Source organism: Xiphophorus maculatus, chromosome 20, assembly GCF_002775205.1.
Source record: "Xiphophorus maculatus strain JP 163 A chromosome 20, X_maculatus-5.0-male, whole genome shotgun sequence".
In the NCBI taxonomy this organism is placed as follows: Eukaryota; Metazoa; Chordata; class Actinopteri; order Cyprinodontiformes; family Poeciliidae; genus Xiphophorus; species Xiphophorus maculatus.
In genome coordinates, this window is record NC_036462.1 from 29,875,500 (window position 1) to 29,900,234 (window position 24,735).

The 24,735-nt window shown below is 39.2% G+C and overlaps 1 protein-coding gene across 2 annotated transcripts; it reads right to left on the minus strand.

The window, feature by feature from the left end:
- Positions 1 to 201: 201 nt before the first annotated feature.
- Positions 202 to 23,390, minus strand: LOC102228313 (microphthalmia-associated transcription factor-like). Of its 2 annotated transcripts, XM_023324479.1 has the most exons (10): positions 23,330 to 23,390; positions 18,168 to 18,363; positions 5,099 to 5,299; positions 4,925 to 5,020; positions 4,276 to 4,384; positions 3,934 to 4,017; positions 3,697 to 3,753; positions 3,487 to 3,562; positions 1,908 to 2,055; positions 202 to 1,077 (listed from the first exon to the last, which is right to left on the minus strand). In XM_023324479.1, exons 3-10 carry the CDS (start codon positions 5,174 to 5,176, stop codon positions 667 to 669), a joined length of 1,059 nt encoding a protein of 352 aa, XP_023180247.1. In that variant the 5' UTR covers positions 5,177 to 5,299; positions 18,168 to 18,363; positions 23,330 to 23,390; the 3' UTR covers positions 202 to 666. The 2 variants fall into 2 exon arrangements, with proteins under 2 accessions (XP_023180247.1, XP_005808522.1); XM_005808465.2 differs by lacking the exons at positions 18,168 to 18,363; positions 23,330 to 23,390 and adding an exon at positions 5,802 to 5,944.
- Between the last annotated feature and the right edge of the window lie 1,345 nt (positions 23,391 to 24,735).

Genomic DNA, 24,735 nt, shown 5'->3' on the forward strand with positions numbered 1-24,735 from the left:
CAGCTGCGATGCAAATGTGTCGACGTCACTGAAGAAAAAGGAAAAAGTTTTTTTCCTGTACCTTTCCGTCAAAAGTCGTCGTTATAGTTTAGATTTGTTTTAGATTTTACGATGAGCAGATGCGATGGAAGAATTTGCTTCGACTCTTTGAGCAAAACCAAATCAGGTCTATGGACCAAAAACAAAACGAGATATCTGGAAGAAAAAAGACACAATTTTACAATAAATAAATGCTACATAAACTTTTTTTAAAAAATTATTATTATTGGATTGGCTGTTTATTTCCTAAATATGGGGCAATTGTTGAGATGAAACATGTTTCAAACTCATATTTCTGCTCTTTCTTATAATTTCAACAACATGGCGTTTTCATAATGCACTTTTTTGGGGGGGCAGATCCAGTTTCTGATGAAATGTAAAATACACAACAACAAATATTAAACAGGCTGCGTCAAGGTTTTCAAGGTTTTGTATGTCGGGTGTTTGTCAAGTATTTCTGAGAAGTTTATGAAAAACACGGAGAGAAGGTCTGAAGAGTCTTGGCTCAAAGTAATAATCAATCAGCAATAATTGAAAAACGTTTCTTTTGTTTTTACAAAATCTCCTTTGAAAAGAAAACAACCTCTGAGTTCCTTCGCCCGCTCAGCCGCTGGTTGTGGCGTGGGGCTAACATCCATGGTCTTTCTCCTCCATGCTGGAGCTGGAGCTGGAGCTGTGGCGGCTGCTGGCGGGGTGGGAAACTTCGGGGGACATGGAGGACAGCAGCGGGTCGCTGGGCGAAACCGGCCCCAGGCCGTTGTCCCTGACCAGCTCCTTCATTTTACACGTCCTGGAGTTCCCGTAGTGGGCCGAGTCGCCGGCGTCGGCGGGCATGTGGTCGAAGGTGATGGTGCCGTTGTTGAGGTCCAGCGTGGTCGGAGGGGACATGTCCGGGGTGCAGCTGTGCTGGTAGAGCTCGGACGGACAGTCGCCCAGGACGGGCTCCTGCTTGATGGCCCGCGCCATCAGCTCGGACGTGCAGAGCGACGGGGACGACACGACGGTGAGACCGTGAGCCCGAGCCTGGATCTCCAGCTCCTGGACGAACACGAAGCAGAGTTTTAATCGCCTGCATGAAATACCAGAGGGACATCATCAAACACCTTAACACGTCCGTCCGTCCGTCCTTCCCTCCTTCCCTCCTTCCTTCCTTCCTTCCTTCCTTCCTTCCTTCCTTCCTTCCTTCCTTCCTTTTGGGCCCTCCCCCACTACCAACATGTCAACACCAGTGTTTTTCAAAGTGGGGGCCTCAGAAAATTGGAGGGAAGATGAGCAAAAAAAGAAGATTTTTTGATCTTTTAAAAGGAATTAAATTAGCATACTGAGTTGAGCTAAAAAAAGAATTTTGAACCGCAGAGTGGTATTTAAGTGTAGCATATTATTTCAACTATTTGAAAGTAACATACACTGATAAACTAAATTTACAGTAACAAGTTTACAAGTGTAAATATATATATATATATATATATATATATATATATATATATATATATATATATATATAGGTATATGTTTGAGTAAAATGAACATTGTTTTTTTATTCTATGAACTACTGACAACATGTCTCTAAAATTCTAAGTAGCAGAAAATGAGAAATGGTCAAGATAACGAAAAAGGAGCGGTGCTTTCAGACCTCAAATAATGCAAAGAAAACAAACAAAACTAACGTTTTTTCACTCCGGAAGAGTTCAGAAATCAATATTTGGTGGAACAACCAGGAGGTATTCAATGGGTTCAGTGCAGTGGGCTCTTCGGTGCGATCATGATCTTTTATGCACAAAATGATTGTCTTTTCTCTCCTTCTGCCCTCGATTGCAAATCGAGCGTAAAGTCGTGGTCAGCTTGTCGCGGACGCCGCTCCGGCCCACCTGTATGCGCAGCACCAGGTGGCGGTTGGCGTGCTCCAGCTTCCTCTGCCTGCAGTCCAGCTCCTTGGCCCTCTCCTGCTCCCGCTGCAGCCTCCTGATGTAATCCACAGAGGCCTTCAGAATGGTGCCCTTATTCCAGCGCATGTCTCTGGGGGAAACACAGGAGACAAAGAGGAGACAGCTGACCAGCTGACCAGAACAACGCGGGAATCTTCACGGATCACCCGGGTCAATAAGTCATGCACTTTTAAGAGAACACATGGAAGAGGGAGAGCGCCGCGAACAAAGTCCCGCTGTTGAGCGGCTCGACGGGCAGATGGATAAATGTCAAGGCGCGTGTGTTCAGAAAAAGAGACGCTTCCAAAGAAGTGATGCTGGGTTTTCTAAAAAAAAAAAAAAGGTTATGTCAAAAAACATGTCTTGATTCTCAGAAAGAAATAACTTTTTAAAGTTCTACCACTTAATGATCTGTAAAATGAGAAATAAATAATTCACTCCTGACAAAATGAAACTCATTTTTAAAATTTCCTCTCACTAATTTGTAATAATCAAGTCACTTGTCCAGTTTCTCACCAAGTGATTCATCCTTATTGAACTTTTTTTTTTCTAACAGTAAAGAAACAAAGTTTAACTCTATTTTATGAGCATAACCCAACACAAAACAGTAGCAGGGAAAATAATATAAAGTAAAACAATAAATAAATAAATATTGATCTAAAATGTGTGGCTTGCATGTACATGAAAAAACGAAATAAATAATTGATCCCATCCAAAAACATTTCCTACTGAAAAATATTTAAAAAAATACATTACTATTTTATACATTTTCATGTACAAAATACTTTATAATTCTAAATGTTTTTTTTTTTTAATTCTAACAATTAGTAGTAACAAAGTGATTTATACAATGTCTTTGAAAGTTTTTTCTTTATTTATTTTTTATTTATTTTTGGGTGTGTGTGTGTGTGTGTGTGTGTGTGTGCGTGTGTGTGTGTGTTTAAGTACAACCACAAACTGTAACTTATTTTCACTGGACTTTTACCTGACAGCTCAACACAAAATAGTCCAGAATTTTGATGAGTAGGTAAAAATTTAGATGTAATTGAATTTTTATTCTTATTTTTTTTTTTACAAACAAAAAAGAAAAAACAAAACAAACGGAAACAATGACAATCTGAAATGTGTGGCCTTCGTGTGTTTTCAGCTCCACAGTCGACCTTCTGTTAAACGTCCTTTGGTCGCCATGACAGCCGCGTCTCTTTCTAGAGTTTACTCATCGACAGACTGTTTATGTATTTATTGCTTTGCCCTTTCTTCTTTCTAAAAACATCAAATGTAGTCAGACCGGATGAAAACGCGTCAGCACAGAACAAGAGTTTTCCAACAGATCAAAAATGTATTCAGGTCTGAAATTTGACAGGAATTTCGATGAACGTCCCTAAAGCTGAACCGTCCCGCTGCAGCCGTCCCTCCAGGACAGGCAGGAAACAGGAAAGCTTTGTTGTTTGTTATCTTTGAAAAATGTGGCCTGTCACATAAAGTCACCAATTCAACAAAAGTGAACAAAATAAATACTTACGGGTCATTCGACTTGGGTATTAAGGTTCCCAGCTCCTTGATGCGATCGTTGATGTTGAACCTCCGCCTTCGCTCGACTAGACGTGATCCGAACGGAGGAGCAGAAAGAGGAATTGGTGTTTTGAATTCCACTACATTTCCTTTCTGTTCAACACGAGTAGAAACAGAAACGCAGAGACATCTCATTTTGTCTTCAGTGCGACCGACTCACTCAGGTTGTGATTGTCCTTCTTCTGCCTCTCTTTGGCCAGAGCGCGAACTTCCGCCTCTGTGGAGCAACGGGAGAACAAACGGTCTCAAAACACTCATACAGGTAATTTAGCTTCACGTTTATCTGAGGTTTTTTTTGTAAATGCAAAGGATTTTATTTTTTTTAAACTGCGTGCTGTTTAGTCAAACACAAAACACACATTGTCCGACGACAAAACGTTTCATTCTTCATTCTTACCTACTGGAAAGCCGTCTGGCCTCTGATAGCTTTCAAACTGGCCACAGGATCCCGACTTGTCCAGAACCTGCTTCATGCCTGGACCTGAAGTGATTATTTGGCAAAGCATTGACTTAATGGTGTCTTGTGCACTTATAATTACACACAAATACTCACATGAGCCTGTCCAGAAACAATTTCATATTGTGTTTTCTAACATGGCTCCTCTCTAACTGTTCTTCCCACAGGGAGAGAAAACAATCAGGAGTATTTACAGTAGCCTTTTATTTTTCTTCCTTTTTCAAAGTCTGTGTTTAAAGCGCAGTATGGATGCAATTTGTATCTGGATCTTCAATTATTTACCTGTGAATTCCCTTTTGATGTTGGGTGCGCAGGCGTTGCCGATGGCGATGCCCGGCAGCGGAAGCCCCGGGTTGTTGTACACGTCCAGTAAACTACCAGACAGCGGCAGCTGGAGGGTGAAGCAGGAGTCAGTGTTTTGTTCAGGGAAGAAATTAATTTAAAAAACTAAAAAAACTAAGGAGGCGTTTTTAGAGCCTTTGGAGAGAGAAAATAAAGGAGAAAATTTGCATCCAAAAGAATCTCAGAAATTTTCAACAAACAACAAATTGGAAATTTTGAGTTTCAAAAGTGGAAGATTTTAAACTGCTATGAATTTGAAAAATGGAAAATGAATGAATCCGTCTCAAAATTTCTGACTTTTGAAAGTCAGAATATTTCCTAAAAATGGGAAATTTGGAAAATGTGAGACTTTTTAAGCTCAGAAAAATTCTAGAAAAACTTCCAAAGATTTCTGAATTTCAAAAGGGGAAAATGTCTGGAATTTGACAAAAAATGGAAATTTGTGACTTTTCAAACTCGGAAATGTCCAAGTTTTTTTCTAAAACAGTCCGAGTGATTTGGCAGAAATGTATTCTATCCACAATGGCATTAATATGCAGTCATAAAAACCAAAAAACCCAAAACAACCAATAAGGCAAAATAAGATAACCTGGTTGTTGATTTGAAGAGCTGGGTCCATCAGTCCCAGGACGTCTTCGGTGTAACTCGACTCCAGGCTGATGATGTCGTCGATGACGTCATCCATCTGTGTGAGAGAGAACAGCTTGGTAAAACCTCCCACGTTGCATCAGGATGTCTGCTACGACCCGTGAAACGCTCCTACTTCTTTTTCGCAGTTGGTGCCCAGGGTGAGCAGGGCCATGGGGCTGTTGGGGGCGCTGCCGGCGGCCCCGGGCGGCATGCTGTGGTCGGGCGGCTGGCTGCCGGCTTTCCCGCCCAGACCGGAGGACAGGTACTGCCTCACCTGCTGCCTCTGAGCCGGCTGGATGTGGTACTTGTTCGGACCTTCCAGGTGGGACTGCACCTGTGAGACAACAACGAAAAAATGTTAACATTTTTCTACTTAATGCTACAGCTTTTGTCCAGATTAAGACAGTTTATGAATCAAACCTCCTGAATGTGAATGGATTTCTAGAGGTTTCAACAGAGGTTTCCAGCTTTAAAATTCCCAGTCATTCCAGTTTTAGTTTTTAGATCCATTTAAAGGAAACTCCTGACCACATTTCAGACGACATGTCGTGTTTAATTGCCTTTAAAGCCAATCAGAACCCTGTTTATGTTCATTCTATTTTCATAACCTCAAGCGGAAATGGAGCAAAAACATCACAGCTGAGCCTTTAGCTGACATCACATGACCACAGAAATGCCTCCCCATTCTGCTTTAATGTAAACGTCCGTTAGCATTAGATGCTACAAATCACTCTGAGACTTTTTGCTTTTTCTTTGCACATCTTAAACGTCTCCAGGCATCTTGGAAATTGAATTAGTCATCAAACAAAGAATGCAGAACTAAAAGACTATCTCACCTGATAGTGGCTGTATTCAAGCATCTCCAGCATTTTGGGATTGTAAATTAGAACGAACAGAGAGAACAAAAAAAGGTTTTAATCCCTGACGCCTCGGAACGCCTCCGACAGGCTCCGGCCGGCCCAAATCTGACGTCCCGCCGACGTTGGCGCTGCTTTATTTATCCGGGGAAGAAGCCTCATTAGCTATGCACGTTAAGAAACAAGAGGAGGACATCAAGACTCGTCCTCCCACCTCGGCGTTGTTCCGGATTAAACTATGAATTTATGTCTTTATGAAGGCCTTTTGACGTCACGGCCCCCAGCGCACAAAGGCGCCTTTCTGTCGATTGGCTAGTGGTCTGCAAACTAAAGTTTGCTTAAGGCCAACTAACATTTAATCTTTAGTTCTGCTCATTTGGTATAAAACATCGTTTGTTCTGAGTGCCAGAAACACAATTGACACCACTGTCCCCCCGACAAACAAGTCTGATAAAAGCTGAAATGTATTCAGCGTTTACAGAAAAAAAAGAAAGAAAGCAAAAAGCCTGTTTGCTGGTTTTGTTTTGGACTTTTAGAGGTTAAACATGCCAACTGGTCCGGTTGCAAAGTGAAGTGGATGAAGCTCCATTAGCTTGTCATTCACATTCAGGGTGTCACTAGGAAAAGTTTCCCAAATTACAGCCTTTTTAAAAGCAATGAGTCCAACAAGATTTGGATTTTGATGCGTCATGTTACAAAAGCTATCAGCGAAACAAAGAGTTTTCTTTATCCATTTATCCCAGTTTGAAGTCTATAAATGAACAGAAAGAGCCATAAAACTCTTGAGTCCCACAAAAAACAGTGAGAGCTAAAGGTTTCTCTAAAAAAAACTCTGAAAATCCAATATGGCTGCCTTACTTAAAACAACAACAAAAAACTTGGTAACAATCTTGAAAGCAAACAGTTTCATTGCACTTCTGATCATTTGTACTTGAATAGATCAGTCATATTGTTGAATCTGACTTTATGAACTCACTGCTCCAGTGTTTAAAAGCACAAAACATTAAAGAATCGTGAGAAACAGATCAGCTTTTAGCTCCAACAAACACCAAAAAGACACGCCAACCGGACAATTATGCAAAGAGGACATACAGTATGCAGGTGTAAATCCTTCCTTCATGCCGTCAGTCGGACAAGCATTTAGCAGCAAAGCTCAGAGATTCATTCTCCTGCTAAAACTCTCGACGTCTCAGCTGTGGGGAGGGGAGGAAGCCGATCACTGCAGAGGAGACGAAAACCGAGAAACGGTCGCAAAGCCACATGTTACAGAAAATGATCTTGAGATACGATTCTATCCTCCAGTACAGTTTTCGGTAGAGAAATTCATCTCTCAGTGCAAGAGTGATCCAAAACATTTCACCCAACGGAGGAAAAGGCACTGGGCTGAAACACACACAATGGGTCACTATTAATGATGAATTTTCTTCCCTGAAGACTTAATTTTAAAATAACTGGAGCAGTGTGAAGTTATCTTAAGAGACGGGGAAAAAAAACACACAAAAGGCAGCTTCTGAAAAGTCTTTTAAAGGCTGGAACAGCCATTCAGGAAGTGACAGAAACAATTCAGTCACAAAGACCAGAATGTGGATTTTTATAGCCATACCAACGATTTTCGTCTTAAAGAATTGTTGGAGTTGCTCGCCGACCTAGAAATTCAAAATGTCAATTTGTTTCTATTAAAACTTGTTGATTTTATTTACTTTCTAAAACTAAAATGCATGTATCTAAAAAAAAAAAAAAAAAAAAAAAAAAAAAACCCAAACAGGAATAGATGATGCTAATTTACTGTACAACTATTGTTTTTCGCCCTTTTGTTTCTATGGCTTTAAGTAAAAATGATCCAACGTTTCCACTCACCGTGTCTTACACTCATTTCCAGTTATATCACATTTTTAAAAAGCCAACCCTCAGATTGTTTCAGACATGTCACAAAAGTCTCTAGCATGAGAATGATGGCAACGTCAGAGGATTCACGCTACACGTCATTTCAATTCAAATATCAGAGATAACAAAATTGCTCAATCTCCTTCTACAATACGCAGACGCTCCGTCTGTTGTTGGTGGTTTCTCGGTTTTGTTTTCTCTCTTTCTGCAGGTTTAGAGGGAGACTTCCTCTCTATTCCCATCTTCTTTCCTTTTAAATCTTTCCGCGCCTTTCTCCCTTTCGCTTCTCCTTTCTTTTTCGACTCTGTCGCACACAAAAATCCCCACACGAAACCAAAAAGAGGTTTTCCTGTGGGTTTCAAAGTTAAATCCTCTTGTGTAAATTTAAGTACAAAAAAAGGACGGTAGACCCAGTCGTTAGGCTTCAGGACCAGTTACTTTTTCACATATTCCAGTTTGGTATGGATATTTTTATTTATTTATTTATTGCTTTAATAAATGAAATCATGATTTGAAAACTTGTCTTTGTCTGATATGTGATGATCTTAAACATGTTGGTTTGGTGAACAGCTAAACCAGAAAAGACCAAAAGGAGACCAACTTCATATTTGTTCTAGAATAAAGTTGTTTTTTTTTTAAAATAAACAAACTTGGAAATAATAACACTTTGATTTGGAACTGATCAATTTCAGGTCTAGTTATAAGTTTCAATGTTTTTTCTTTTTTTGGTTATTTTCATCTGTTAAGGAACTAGAAAACTACATTTTGACATGAAAACAGTGATTTAAAAAACATTGCTGACACAACACTGTTGTTGTTTTTGAACAAACCTTTGTAAATAATCCATCCTTGGGCAAATTGAGTGTTATTAAAATGTTTGGTTATCCTTTATATGAAGGGGTGTGCATAAGACTGACATGACGCTGCCATAAACATGACATGACAGCCGTCATGGACATGAAGGAGAGTTTATGACTGTTAAGGACTGTTGTCAAAAAGTGTTATTTGGTAAATGATGACACTTTTAATGCAAAGTTGACAGTTTTAGTGGAATTTTTATGCGAGTTAGATGCAAGTTTGCATTAAATGTGCCATTATTTATCCCTTGACACTTCATGACATCAGTCATAAACATTCATAAAGTCTCCTTCATGTTCATAACAGGTGTTATGTTTATGACCGTGTCATGTCAGACTTATGCACACCCCTTCAAATGAAGTGTTACCAAATTGTTTTCATTTCAGTCTGTACACTTCAGCTGCCAGTTCTTTTGCTTCTAATCCATTTGTTGAAACCGATGTGAATCTGCACTTGCGAGCGCTGCCCGGAAATAAAGAGGATGAACCGAACAGAATGGACATTGTGTACCGAGAGATTGTTTCACGATTATTTGTTCACAACAGCGTTTTGAAGTCTGTGGCATTTAGTCAAGGCATTTAGAAACAGCGTCCTCATGTGTCGCTAGGTGTTCTCAATTATCCAGTTAATAATGCAAATGGTCGCCGCCAGATCTTGTGTGACGCGCTGAGAACAGAAAGTTTTCTTCCTGTTTGTGGACGGCTGGAAACTCTCTAATTGGAGAGGTGAACGCAAATACAGAGGAGGGGGGGTGGGGAGTGGCCGCTGGCTGAACACAGCTTGATATGATCAAAAAACTAAAAAAGCATTCTTTGTAAACTCATAGTAGAGTGTTTCTTTGTTTCCACTTCGTAGTCTGCCCTTTTCCTTCAGCCAAACCTTTGGGTTTAAAGGGAACTATTAACAAGAGCTGCATTGCATCGAACCCTTGAGCGAGCCCGGCTTCTTGCTTTTATTCATAGGCTCTTTGTGAGACAGGGATTTATTACCTTCTCAGGGAAAGCACATGGGTCTGTGTTCTAGACTTGTGCCTTTAGGACCAACAACATTTCGAGAGATAGTCGTCACTCTTTGACCCCCGAAATGAAACGGATCCATTCACATCAGCTCCTCTCCGCACTCCAGCTTTTCCCATTCCCCTGGCATCCGGCCACTCTTCGGGCATTTCGTCAAAAGAAGACATTTAGCATTTACTGCTTGCTAAAATGTTGAAATACCACAACGGGGGAGCTTTTCAAACGGTTCTGAGTCCCACCAACGACGGGCCGGTTACATTAAGCTGGTTATGAGGACTGGTTTGCGGTGGCCTGTGGCTAGTTTAAAGACAAACCGGTTAAAACCTGATAAGTCGGGAAGATTTTGGGGCTAAAGCCATTAAATGTTATGGGTCTGTTTTTAGTTACATCTCCTGGGAGAGGATTACCACTCAAAAGGAAAAAAAGTCTTTGAATGACTCTTTTAGGAAATCGGTAACTAAAAGCATAAGACCTGTTGCACAAGAGCACATTGAGGCACTTGCAGTACTGGATTATTATTAGCCGTAAGATAGTGAGCAAATAGAAATGACAAACTGGTAAGTCCATCGTGGACGTTTGTTTTGTTTTCATAGCACAAAACTTCAGTGTTCACCTCTCCAAACTGTTCTAGATATCGGCGTAACGATACGACCAAGTCATGATTTCATGTCTAAGCAAACGGCAAAGGTTTCATAAATCTCAAATTAGTGTTTTTAAGCCATCATAGTCAGTGTAGATTTTTTCCAGATTTTCCACAATTTCTAATATGGTTCTCATGGTGATACGAGCAGGAAAAAAAAGTGCCTTTGAGTGGTTTCGTAAGAAAACGCCTCACAAGAGATTCATGATTGAGTTTGACTTAGCAGGACGCTTTTCATCCGGGCCAATCAGCCAAAAGAAGGAGGAGTTGTGAACGACGATGTTGAGTTTCTGCGTTAATTGTAGTCTGCCTGTTGGACGAAGGTCTAGAAGAAGGTAAAACTAGGGGTTGATTTTTACCCAACAAGCTAACTTTAGGCGTACTCTGTCTCTTGCCCAATGGCTGCTGGAAACACCAGCTCACAATGACTGGATGGACTTGAATTGCTCTGCCACTCTGACCAAGAGACTCCCCAGTATGTCCAGTCCATGGTTGACCCTTCTTCCAGTTTTTGTTGGAAAATGGAAATTTGAAAGCCTGTAAAAATTTCTTCTGGTTCACAAATGTGTGTAGGCTAATACACCATTTTGATTCAAATGACTGAATGCTTTCTTTTAAATAAATTAGGAAAGATGTGTGGGTTACTCAAAACATGTTCATTACATTTTTTGCACAAAATCATTCTTAGATAATGAGAATTTAGTCTGCTTTGTTCTGACTGTTTTGAGCTTCTTTCAGAATGAGCTGTTTTAGGGCGTCCTGTTACTTTAAATCCAAATAAGATGTTGTTGGCCATGCCCCCCTAACCCCACACTACCAACTCAACATTTACACTTGTATGTGAAAATGGCTGCGAACAGTTTTAACAATTAAATCTAACAGCCATAAATCTTTGAAAAGCAGAAGTGGAGCCTCCTGCACAACAATAATACAGCAAGTGGTTTCTGGATGATAAGTCCACAACAAAACCCCTTGGGTTGCTAGGTAACAGACAGTGCCTGCTGATTTGTGATGTTACATTCCAGAGGTTCTTGGAAACGGCTCATTTTCGACACCAAAAGACTTATTGCCAGAAAATGTCTTGGAGAGTTCTTTAAAGCTCTTTGGCTGTTTTTAGAAGCAATAGAAACCCAAATATACAAAAATTTGTAAAATATGAATCCTGCATAATACACCCTCATGTGAAAATGGCTGTGAACAGGTACAGAATTGTACAACCATACATCTTTGACCCCGAGTCAAACCCAGAAGCAGAAACAAAAGCAGTGGAGCCTCCTGCACAACCGACAAGAACGCAGCAAGTGGTTTCTGGATGGAAAGTCAACAACCAAACACTTGTCTTTCCCAGCAGCCATTGTACAGCGCACACAGCGGTAAAACCAGCTGACCCCGCTCTGCTTGGGTTGCCAGGTTGGGAGCAGTTCCTGCCAATTGTGACTTAATAAATGGCTCATTTTCCAGACACCAAGAAACATTAACATGTTGCCAGAAAAGGGCAGAGTTGAGGTTTTGTAGTACTTGGACAGTTACTAGAGTTTCTAAAAACTGCATTTTGCACAGCAGTTCCACTTTGAGGTTAGGATCACTGCTAATGCTCAGGGCAACAGTTAGTTAGCTTTGGGCTAAAGCTAAACCCAAACGTATTGACAGATAGAACTGAAAGGGAGCTTTGTCTGAAAATGAGGTTGTCTGAAAATTAGCCTTCAGCCAAATACTTTTCAACATAGCACAAAAATTGAACTTACTGAACATTAATTAAGAGTTTTTCTTTCTGCCAAGATAATGAACAATACTACACATTATTAACAAATATCATTGTAAAAAAGACAAGAATCTGGCTTTTGAAGGAAATACGATGTCTTTTTATTCCTTTTTCTATTCCTCAGTCCAGCTTTAATGACCAAGTCAAACATGATGGACGGGACGTGAAAGGAGTTCTACACTCTCCTGCTTTGAGCTGGTTTAATTTGAATACATTGGTAAAACAAGAGGATTTACACAATCTAAATACCCAAATCTATGGTCCATGTGTGGTTTTCAAACTGCAACAACAACATTTTCTGTTTTTATGTCTCTTCTTACATGCGATCTTGTATTCTTCGATGATCAAATAGTTGAGTAATTAACTAAATAAAACTCAAATTGTTCAAGTCTCTGGATAGAATCAAAGGCTGTTCTTTTACCAGGAATTCATGCCAGAAAAAGTGAAGAAAAAAAAGAGACAACAATATTAACTCTACACCCTGCGGCAGTTTCCCTCGCAATGAAAAGACATTGGTCAGAGCGAAAATCACTTCCACAGGCGGACTGCTGTTATTCTACATACAGAGTCCTACAGAGCAGTCAGACCTGCTGAATCAAAAGGTTTTATGTATTATTTGGATTTTATGTGATTGAACAAAGTGAAGCGTAGCTAGAAAATGACGAGAAATTGGTGAGTGTTTTCTCTGAATTTTTGAGAAATAAAAATGTAAATAATCTGGTCTGGATTAGCACTCAGCCACCTCTGGAATCCGCAAAATAAAAATCCAGTAGAACCAACTGCACTGCTGACTAAGACTGTGACAGTCATTTCACAAATTATGAGTTCAAGCCACACTTTTCAGTGTTTAAAGTTGCAGTGTGTTACTTTTATTAAAAAAAATTTAAAAAGACATATTAACTCAACTTTCGCTGTCATGACAGTATTGCATGAGACAGAAAAAAGTCACACTCCTCTGTTTTCCCCCTGTGGTTCTACTGCCATCCACAAAAAAAACTCAACAAACTCAATGTTTTGACCTTCGATCAACAGAGCAAGGCCCCAGCATGACCTCAAGAACAAAGATATATAAACTCAATTGGATAGATGTGTGATAATGCATCAACTTTTTTTTTTATTTTTAATATATAATTATTTTTTGTCATATCTATGACAAAATAATTCGCTTCCCCTGTTCAGGTCCCACATGACGCCGCTGCTCTCAGAAAGTCCAAAAACGCGGAAATGCGCTCTTCGTGGAGAAACGTGGGAATTTTTTTATTTTTACTTGCCTCCCCCGTTCACTACATTTGCAAAACTCCTCGGACACGTCTCAAGACAAAAGGGCGTTCGAAATTCAAATCTGCAGAACACAATGTGTTCATTTTTCACAGTTAGCGGCCGGAGATAATCGACATCGAGGGGAAAATGACCAGTGCGGACCGTGAACTGCTCCAGTGCAGCTTCCTCTCCTTTTGCAAATCGAAGTTTGAAAATCCATATAAAACATGTGACTGAAGAGTAAATGTTTATTTCCACATCATTGAACACACTGACTCCAAAGAGGGTAGGGGGGTCGTGAGGTAACAAACTGGTTACAAGAATGAGATTTCTTTTCCCCATTTTATTTACTGATGCCTGGAGGCTTTTTGCTTCCTAGTTTTATTCCTCGTTCCCTCAGTTACATTTTCCCAACTGTCTGCAGTGACAGCCGAGGCAGGCCGCTCCATGAAAAGGAGGCGCTCCGGACAAAGAGACGTCTTTGCTAAACACCCTGAAGCATTTTTGGGTAACAGCAGCAAGAATGCAACGTCCTCTTCCAAGAATTAGACACATTGTCCTTCCACTGCACGATCTGGAACATGCACTTGCTTAAGTTTGGGGACAATAGTGTTTAACTTAGAGGCAGAGTCTCGTTAAAGCTGTGAAAAGATGCTAAACATCGAGCGAAAAAGTTCAAATAAAATGGCCGCCTGTACGTTTCCATAGCAATAGGAGCAGCGAGTCAAATGCCAGCTGGATTTAACTTAGTCGGAATAAAAAATAAAAAAAAACAGGAAAGGATTGTTCTGGAAACATGCGGAGACATGTCCTGTTTCTTTGAAAACCTTATCTTGAAGCATCTCCACAGCTCTAGGTGCACTCCGGGTTTTCGTCGACAAAAGCCTCTCTCTTAGCTCGACTGCAGCTCCAGTTTATGCCTGCCCGGAATATCAAAGAGCACAAAGATGCGGCATTATTTGGCTCAATGTGCCTGCAGTTTGAAGCAAAGGTCACCGTGAGCCACAAACATCTGCACGTGGAATGAAAGCAGATAAATTTGAAAGTCTGGGCTTTTTTTTTTAAGGCCATGAAATTATATTTAAAAGTCTTCTGCAGAGTGAGGTCAAAACAAAATATGAGGTAGGGAATCCGGGTCGTTGAGATGGTGCGGTGGGTTTTGTTTCTGTTTTGGAGCTGCAGCGACAGGTGTGCAGGAACACACCTGTTACCCATCTGGCCATCAGCAGGAGAAGGAGAGGAGCTCGCTGCCATTCCGCCACGAATGTGAGCAAATCTTTGTCGATATTCCGCTAACGTAGAAAAGACACAATTTTGCAATTGCGACGTTTCCATAAAATAAGACACTCAGTTAAAACCACACATGAATAAGTCTGTTGACGTGGTAAGTCATACAAATTTAAAAATAAAAACTAAACGGTGATCCGCCTACCACTTCCTGTCATCTTCTTTGCAGTTTGCTCCAGTGGCAACATCCGGTTGTTGATCACGTGTCTCACGTGGTGCAAAAAAATCTGTTTCCATTACAGTTTTGCAAAACAAATTTCAGTGCGGCCAAAAAAACCCTCATCATAGTGCAAAAAGGGTTTTGTTTTTTTGTTTTTTTTAAATGGCTGTGTTTCCACTAAACAAATTTCTTTTCGTAATTCCAATTCGCACCATTTTATGGTCAATGTAAACACGGCTACACTCAACAAGGCTTACACTTTCACCGTGAAGAGAAAAGGGTGCCGACCAAGAAAAATCTCAATGGAAAATTGCAGTTTCCCACATGGTCATGTTCAAATGCTTAATTCAGAGGTTAAATCACTAGACAGAGCCATGGTGAGGCTTTTAAACCAAACAACACAGCAACAGCTGTCTGCCATGATGGTGAGCGGCTAGTTAATGCCACAAACTTGCCTTAAACTCAACAGGCAAGAGGTTAAAACTTACATTGTTGTTGGGTGTTCCAAAACACATCAAAACTAGTTTCAGAATACATAAAACTAGTAAAAAAACAAACAAACAGGTTGATGTTGGAAAACTGACCCGTTTTATTAAACTCTATTCCTCCAGAGTTGTAGCCAAAAAGGTCCAACCAGTATATTCTCAGAAAAATGCTGATGGCTACAAAATGAGTGTTGGTTGAAGAGCAGCTTGTCTCACGCATCTGTCTATGTTTTAGCCTGTGTTTAACATCTTTTGACATTGTGGAGATGAGAGAAAGTCGTACAACTTGCCCTGAATTTTTGTTTTAATTGTACGTTTTTCCCCACCTGCCTGAGCCAGATAAGTCGGGAAGATCAACAACAACAACAGTCGTCTCTAGCAGCACCGATACCATCTTGAGAAGCACGAACACTCAAAACAACTCAGAGGGAAACGAGCTGGATTCCCAGATACACAAAGACTCTTCTCACTGCCGTGGACCCTGCAAACTCATAAACAAGGGTGTGAAGCCTGAATGATGAATGCTGGATGTTTCCACACAAAATCTCTACAACAGTTGTCCTCAACATAACAGCAGCGTATTTAGAACTTAAGTAAACCCCAAAGTTTAGGTTTTGGATTTATACAAATGCATTGAGAGCATGGCGAATTACATTTAAAAGCAAAACATCAAAAAAAAAAAAGTTTTATAAAATCTGACGCTAACACTGCAAGTATTGAGGGGAAAAAATATTAGACTTGTCTGACTGTATGAACTTTAGATGCGCTGCAATGTGGTGAGGGCAAAAAGCTGCTCGCAGACAATGAATTATCACGTCGGTAGCATAAAACGCTAAATCTCAAATGTACACGAGATCTACAAAAGAAAAAAGGACAGAGTGCTTTGCTATTAATTGCCAATACTTCGACATCTAGATAACAAGATCCAAGGGTATCACATCTCACAAGCCAGAAAAAAGTTTTAATAAAAAATTAAATATTGAGGGGAAGGGGAATAGGTCGGTAATGCTAGCTTGACTTTGACAACCTTAGCATGTAGATGTGCTGCAGAATTTGTCGGGTTTTGGTTCAGTTAAGAAAACTAAAACATGCACCTGAACAATGTGGCGCCCCTCTAATCGACTTTTCAAATAAAGTCCCCCCAACAACTGAAAGCACCTATTTTAGTCATTCTGTCAGAGAGGAATGTCCTGCAGCCACTATGTACAGTTTTTGCTTTCATCCCTAAACATGGGCCACCTTTTTGTTCACAGATTGAGTCACTTCACTGACTGAGCTACACACAACTATGAAGAACAATGGATTAAATACTCACTGACACAGAACACGGACAACAGAAACACTCTGTTAGTGCAAACAAAACTTTATCTTAGATTTAAAACCACAATAACTTTTAGGCTAATCTCAATGCAATTTACTTTGTGTTCAAATGCACAAAGTTTTAGTACTTTATAGTTTTAGTACACTGTAAAAATTTTTTAAGAAATTACCAAGTATATTTTGTCTAGTTTCCAGTGTATATCTTAGCATGCTTAAGATAAGACAAAAATACCTTACAAGTAACTTTTCTGCAACATATAGGAGCTTTTTCTAAGTCTTAAAACTGTTGGCAGATTTTTTTTCACTAAATGTATATCATGGGAAAATGTATTTTTATAGATTAAATAACCGGCCAGTGGAACATGTACTTAAAAAAAAACATCAAGGAATTATTGACTTCAGACAAGCTCCTCAAAAGTTACTTATAAGTTGGTTTTGTCTCATTTCAAGGTTATTTAGACATTTGCACCAGAAACTAGACCAAAAATACTTGGTAAGATTTTTGCGGTGTATCCACTTTTTTTCAAAAAATGAAGTGAAATTTGCAGGTACAAGCTGTTTATGACAACCTCGGGGCTGTCGCAGTCCTTAAGTGTTTGAGTTTCGGTTTTCATCTGTGTTAATATTTTTTTGATTATTTTCTTGTTTATCAATATACTCAAAACAAACTCCAGAAAAAGTAAAAGTTCAGGTTTTGTAAACAACTTTTGTAAAAAATGGCAAATTACAGACAAACTGTCCATAATTACAGCAATCTAGTCGGTGTAACTAGTAACCACTGAGTTTCACTAGAAACCTTCATCTGTCAAACACTAATCTATGCAATGCCTTCATATAACAAGCTAAAATAAGTTAATATCTTTAGTAATTCATACATGTAAAGATATAGTTTGCTCAAAGCAACTTTCCACGACACACACAGTTGGAGAGCCATGTGAAAACAAAAAGCCACGTGCCAAAAACCACCGCAGCGGGATTGGATTTTCATGCTAAAGTTGCAGGGGGTATGGATCTGCAGATTGCGTTGCGCGGCTAGTAGCGACTGCAGAGCTGAATATAAATAGCAACCTGTTCTCCAGACGAGTCAACAACTTAAATGTCTCCGTCACCCACAAGCAGATCGTATCCAGCCTAGAGCGATTAAAACGCGTATCCGTGATAATCGGCGGAAATGATGATGATAGTTTTTTCTTTGACCTGATTGTGCAGAAAATCAAAGAAAACCCAACGCAATCAGCTACAAGGAATCGGCTACTACTCAACTAAACTCCAAGGCCTGTCCAGTGTCTGACAGCTGGAATTTCACTCACACGGACATAAAACTCTGGCCGAGTGAATTTTAAACCTTAAAATGCGACAAGTTGATATCGCGAAGTATAGAACTTCATTTGCTTTACTATGATTTGTGATTAGAATTAGAATCTCACAGGGTGGCTGCAGCAGAATGGAAATTTGTCAGTGTAGTGGATCAAATAGGATTAGGTGGTTTGCATGCCAAAATGTCTGGAAACAGGAATTCTCTCAGGAGATAATCCCCCCCTATGGATTAAACATAGCCCACTCTCAAAGAGCTGGAACCGAAATCTCTGAGGACAAATACTTTCATCGGAGCAAATTAACTCAAATTAAGATGAGAAAGACTTTTTACGAGATTTGGTTGAGGAACTACTTACACGAACAGGCCTACCTTCAGGACTTCCATGGGCCTCAGGCTCCCCACAGGGCGCAGGTGTGAATGGGACGGTGTTGGGGAAGCGAAGGGTTCCCCGCTCTCTTGGCGTCAGCCTCTCTCTGACCTGGACCCCCGGCGTCTCGGAGGTGGGAGGTCTTTGGCGGCGCTTGTAGAGGCCATGCAGGTCTGAGGGAGCGCTGAAGACCCCCCAGCCCACCCAAGGACACAAGCAGAAGGAGGAGTTAAACACGCCAGGCTAACGTAGCTGCGGCCATTTTTCTGAGCCATCCTGAGTCCGGGAGCAACGTGAGGCATTGTGGTGTGGAGTACAATGTGATGATTGAATGAAGGGGAAGCAGAAATTCTTGTCCTAAGAATATGTAATTGTTCTGGGCAGAGGAGTGAAACATGCATCCAATATTTCAGGGATTTGGGAGGTATTTGGGATTAGCTTGTGGAATTTAAGTTGCGGGAAAATATCATCAACAGTATTTCATCGAATTAAGATGCTGTTAATAAAGACCTTCAATGTGTTTGTTTTTTTTGTTGTTGTTTGTTTTTTACTCCAGGCCCTGAAAATACCTCACTGATATTAACAAGCTTATATTTAACCTCCAATGTTTGGCAAATATTACTATATTTACCATATTTCATTATTTTTCATTTAAAAAACCCTATAAACGTCAATGTTTCGTAGCTTTCAATCACACAACAGCACTGACTCTACATTGGTAAAGCTGCTTCCTTCTTCATAGAGACACATCAAAAAAGTTTGTTTTGGGTCCACTGGACTCCAGTTCTACGTCAGAAACCGCTGATAATATCCTGACTGAAACAGTAAAAAAATAAATGGGATTGTCTGGTACTTCGCTAAACTGGTTCAGATATTATTTGGCAGATGGGAACTACTTTAGGTCAGTAGGTAATTATAAATCTGCACAATCAAATTTGTATGCGAGGTTCCTCAAGGCACCTTTCTCGTGTCCCATTTGGATTTGATGTAAACATGATCCTCCTAGATCAAATTACTGGGAGAAACACTGCAATATAATATCTATGCTGATGACATGCAAGTTTATATTTCTCCATCAGCAATCTGACCGTAGTCCCCCATGGTCGCTGAGTGAGGATGTTCTAAAATATGCGTGGATGGGTCAGAATTTCCAGTATCTTAATTCAAAAATAAATAAATAAAAAATGTGAGTCATTGTTTTTGGTCCAAAAAATAGAAGGCCAGATATTAGAACTCAACTAAACTCCAAGGCCTCATTTCCACTCAGCCGTGTGGCATGGGGTCAGTACGCTGTTCAGTCCATTTCCATTGCCTGTACCGCACTACTCCCAGACCTCCCACTAGTTGTATTGACAATGGCACCACACTATCCATTGACTGACAGAAAAATGTTAGTGACTGCAACATGTATGAGACGTCACTTTTTTTGTTGCACTACTACGACGCCTCGTTAGGCATTTAGGTTTGACTCTGCATCCTCAATGAGAGTCCAACTGGTACTGGAAATGTTCTCTAAGACGTTAAAGAATTTCAAATCTTGTCAGAGGTCAATATCAAAACTAATCTGTAACCATTAGATGCATCCTTTCTCCAACACACTTGAATTCCCTTATGGGCATTCAGCTCTGCAGACGCCTGGTCACAAGCTTTTCTTTTGATTCAAGTTTTTAATGTCTTATTGAATCACCATGTGTATGAATGGTGATATACACACAGTCCTGCCTCGCCTTGCCTCCATTTCAGTGGAATTAAAAGTCAAATCTTTAGGTTAGGGATTATATCACCAAATATCATAGCTAATTATCCTAAAACCGATGGTCAAAAGAGTTTGGTATTATTGGCTGGATCTAAGGCTGTGTACTCCTCTGCCAACTCAGAGGATAATGGCTTCTGTGAGTTCCAACACAATCTGGAAGATTGTAGGAAAGTGTACAATTTTATTTAATTTCCAGAGCTGGGTAAGTATGGAGAAAGTACTGTCAGACTTATTCCCTATGTCATTCCATATCCATGACCTCTGGTATTCAAACTTTTAAAGTGGCCCATGAAGCGCTCTTTGACCACTTCTGGAAATTTGAATATGTTTTGACCCATAATCACTGGAACATTGACCAACATAGTTGATGTCCATTGATGATTTTGATGATGGCACTTGACTAAATGTAACATTTGTTACTGTATGATGTTTTTAAGACTTTTTATTTTGTGTTTTTATCACATAAAGCACTTTGAACAGCCTTGTGGCTGAAATGTGCTACACAAATACACCTGATTGATTGATTGATTAATATGGAAAAGTATGAAATTTTGACTTAAATAATAGGAACCCTGCATGTGCCACTTTGTTAAAGTGTGTGGCTTGAGGCACTTTAAAATGAATCGGATGACTTTATGTATTTACTCATGTGTAATAATACTCTGAAAAAAAAAAGTTCTTGTTGAGTTCACTTCTGTATATTCACACAGACAGCAGCTGCACATCCCAAGCTGAAATAGATCTGTCAGTACAAGACATTCCCCGAGAAAATGATTCTTTTGATAAAACCACTTCAAATCTTCTCAACCTGTGCAGCTGTGTGATAATCGCACTAATTAGGCAGGCATGTCAAATCTAAGCCCAATCTACTGCTTGCACTTCAACGTTGTCAATGGCACAGCTTCCAAACCAGGAAGGTTATTATCTGTTTTTGGATTGTCCAACACTTTATTAGGTCACAGAGAACTACTCGGTTTCTTCTAAATCTGAAGAATATTCCAGCTCTTGCTTATGGCCACATAACCATGTAACCTACTTATGCTCTCATTGTATTCTCAGGCTGGGACAAAAGTGCAATTCACTGAGGTCCCTGAATGGTTTATCATGTTGTTCTGGCTATGACTGTTTTTCTCACTAACACTACGCCCCAGTTCTGTTACACAGAGGGCTCTCCATGAAACCAGAAACGCTTCATTTCGAGTTCAGCCAGTAAACTCCACAGCTATTTTGGCACCAATTAACAATAAAATCATGTTAATGTGGAGTTTATTTATGTATTTTTGTTAAAATAGGATCCAATTGCATTTTATGCTGGACCAATCACTTTTATGAAAGTAATTACGAAACAACTAAAATCATTAAAGCATTTTTTTTTTTCTAAATTTCCAGAAAAAATTTAATCTGGATTTTTTCTTTTTTTTTTTTTTATCAAATATTCCAACAAACAAAACAAAAACATCCTGTTTGGTAGTCATTCCAGCTGCATGTACAGCTATACACAGATTGACTAAACAACCAGGAGATTTTTCAGCATGGTGTTTTGGACATTACACTGTGCTGATAATAAAGTTATTGAATATTTGATAGTTAAAAACTAGTTAGGAAAGAGAGAAACAGACAAATGGGAATGTTAAATTAGCATCTGACATGTACAACTACTATAAAAAACTATTACTGATTTAATTAATTACCAAGCTTCTAATTTAATGGAAAATAGCATATTCCCCAACATGTCAAACCACTTCTCTGAACTCTTTTACACTTGGCCAACGCCATAAAGACTGACACCCCCTTTATGTTAAATGCCATTATTTTACCTCTTAAACTCCACTGATTATGTGTATTTTTTTTACACAAACATAAGTTTTGGAGTTTTCCCATGTTTAACTCATAGTTGAAAACTGTCTTTAAGCTCGTCAGCATCAATTTATTCTCAGTTTATTGCACATTATGAGGAAGACCAGCAGATATGACCACGGACTTTTGAGCAGTAAAATCTTCTGATTTGGACAATTTATCTTTCATAAACATGCTTAAGTTGGAAGCTCCAAGCTCCAAAATTAAAGAAAAAAAAATGACATGCTGGCATCAAGGGCTATTTAACTATCAGTTTTCTTTTTGTCTACAAAAAAAACTATAAAATGCTACTGCACAGTAATAAAATACAGATTTTAGTTTTCGTAGTTTTTTTTAGTTTTTTTTAAGAAAATCTCCAGTCGTTCACTCAAATCTGAAAATATTTGACTCCAATAAATTGCAGTGTTAATAGTCGCGGCTAGCAAGTCCCACAGGTTTTCCAACTAGCTAGTAGAACATGCTGAGCTCCGCTGTGAAGTCATTCAACCGAGATTGTACTTCCAAGGTAAACGCAACATAAATGTCAAACTTGTGAATTAAAAACACAAAGTAATGAATCTTTAATTCAGGCTCCATATGTTTATTTATGCAAATCTACTAGCATCCGATCAAAAACAGTCAAAACTCCCCATGACAAGATAATATATGTTATTATCTGATTTCCTTCTATAAGAGGAGGTTCGGATGTTTCTTATGCACGAGTGTTTCTTAAGTGTTTGAAAGAATCTGAAAAAATTTCAGAAGCAAAAAGGTAAAAAATAATTTAAAAAAAGATGGCAAATTTAGATATGGTTTATAAATGGGAACCAGTCACTCACTACTTATGTTTACAATAGTGGCAGTTACTTTTTTTTTGCTTCATGTTGTGGATGATAGATTTTGTTTTTTGGAAGTAAGCACCTCTTTTGGCCTGCAAACCAGATTAATTCTGGATAATCTGGATTCCAGCACTTGCTTTCATAAAATTTCACATTTATGTAGTGTGTATTTCAAAGAAGTCACTTTATCTGACAAATATATATATATATATATATATATATATATATATATATATATATATATATATATATATATATATATATATATATATATATATATATATATATCGTACTGTCAGTTAACATTTGTATTGCCCATTGTTACACGATTCTTCTGGCTGCCTTGGTGGCTACTGTCAACAACTGAAACACCCACGACGCAGATGCAGCATTTCAAATAGTTTGTGTCTACAGCTAAATTTGCTCCACTGACTTATGTTAAAAATGGAAAATTATACCCCTTTGTCTCAGAAGAAGGGCCTTTTGATCTCGCAGGGACCACAGAAAGCCAATGTCACGCTGTCATGATTTAACAGAGGCTACAAAATGACTGCCATGCATGAGCTGCTTATATAACTTCTGTGTTGACCATTCTGATTATGCAAAAATGTCAAAAGGTCAAGCATGAAACATTTCTTCAACCACTGATTTGTGTAAAGCTGTTGGTTGAAAGTATTTAGAACTTTGTTGACAAATAAAAAAACGTGTGTCATCGTTACCTTATATATTTTTGTCGGCCGTAATCCAAAGTTGCAGATATCCGTATTGCTCCACTTTGAGGAATTAGGTCCTTTTTAAAGAACTCAGAGATTTAGGAACTTCCTGCGCTGACACAATGATGCCTCATTTGCTGATGACACAATAATGAGCCTCAGAAGTTATAACTTTTTGTCGAGATATTTTGCGGTTTTAGTCAAACCTACAGCTTTAGGGAAGGAGAAATAGCCGTTTTGTGGTTTTGCAACAACCATTATCATGTGCATTATCGCTGGTAAGTAAACACACGGCTGCATAACAGTTTCTGGGTGGGGTTTTTTTTTTTGTTTTTTGGGGGTTTTTTCAGCGTGACTTCTGGTGTCTTCTTTACCATTAAAATCTCTGGAAGCTATTTTTGGAAACGTCTAAACAGTTCCAAGAACGAAATAGAACTATTTTCCTTTTTTGTTGTTGTTGGGACTTTTTTTTAACAAAGGAATATGTTCTTTGCTTGTTTGACAATCTGAAAAAGACCCTGAGGGCTTGCAGAAAATAATAAAAGAACACGTACAATGTTCACCTACAAAAGTGGCCCAAAGTGTAGTTTACAGTGAGTGTTTATTTACAGTGGTGAAATATTTAGACCAATATTTCATGAAATTTCAGTAGTATACAGAAAGATTTAGGGATTTGTGTTTCCATTTGCTACCATTGTAGAACCTTTCTACTTTCATTTTCACGTGCTTATCATTTTAAGTAGTGGTTTTGTTAGTTAAGTATTTTTAATGATCTGACTAATAATGATACATGCTTTGAATCTACAGCGTACTGTTCCCTTAAGATTTCCAGTTATTGTGATACTGACCTTGTTTTACTCAGTTACGTCTTATAAAAGTTAGATTATAACGCCTGACGAACTGTGAAAACTCCTAAGTGGTTTTCTGCTCAAACTTAGGATTTATGGGGTCACATATAATCACCATACTGCAGTGCAGCAGACTATGAGCAGGCCAAAGGAAACTACTTTTGACCTGGAGGCTTTCAAAGTGGGTACGAAATGTCCCAAAAGTGGCTACAAATTTGCCCAAGCCTGGCACAAAATGTCCCACGCTAAAGAGCGATTCTTCGTAGCAGAAAATGCTGCTTGCTAAAAACCCCCGAAAACTTTAAATATGCAAAATGATCAAAGGGCGTAATCACCCGCACCCGCCAAGTACAGGACGAAAAACCAAAATGTAAGCTTAGCATATAGCATGTGTGGCGGAAAGAAGTATGGGAGCTCACACTGCGTGTCTTTTATCTTGGAAGTTAAAACTCGGCGATGGTCTGATGTCAGCCTCTTTATTTTAGATTAGTTCCATGGTTATGTGAGGAGAAGCTTGTGCTTGTGGAGAAAAACAATCTTTAGCATGGTATTCTTTAAGTCAAG

Bases quoted from the DNA above. Each gene is read 5' to 3' on its own strand.
- LOC102228313 (XM_005808465.2), bottom strand. From the start codon at position 5,834: ATGCTGGAGATGCTTGAATACAGCCACTATCAG. The intron at 4,018-4,275 runs GTAAATAATTGA...TAATCACTTCAG, and splicing joins CATCAAAAGGGAATTCACAG to GTCCAGGCATGAAGCAGGTT. The intron at 3,754-3,933 runs GTAAGAATGAAG...GTTGCTCCACAG, and splicing joins GCCAGACGGCTTTCCAGTAG to AGGCGGAAGTTCGCGCTCTG.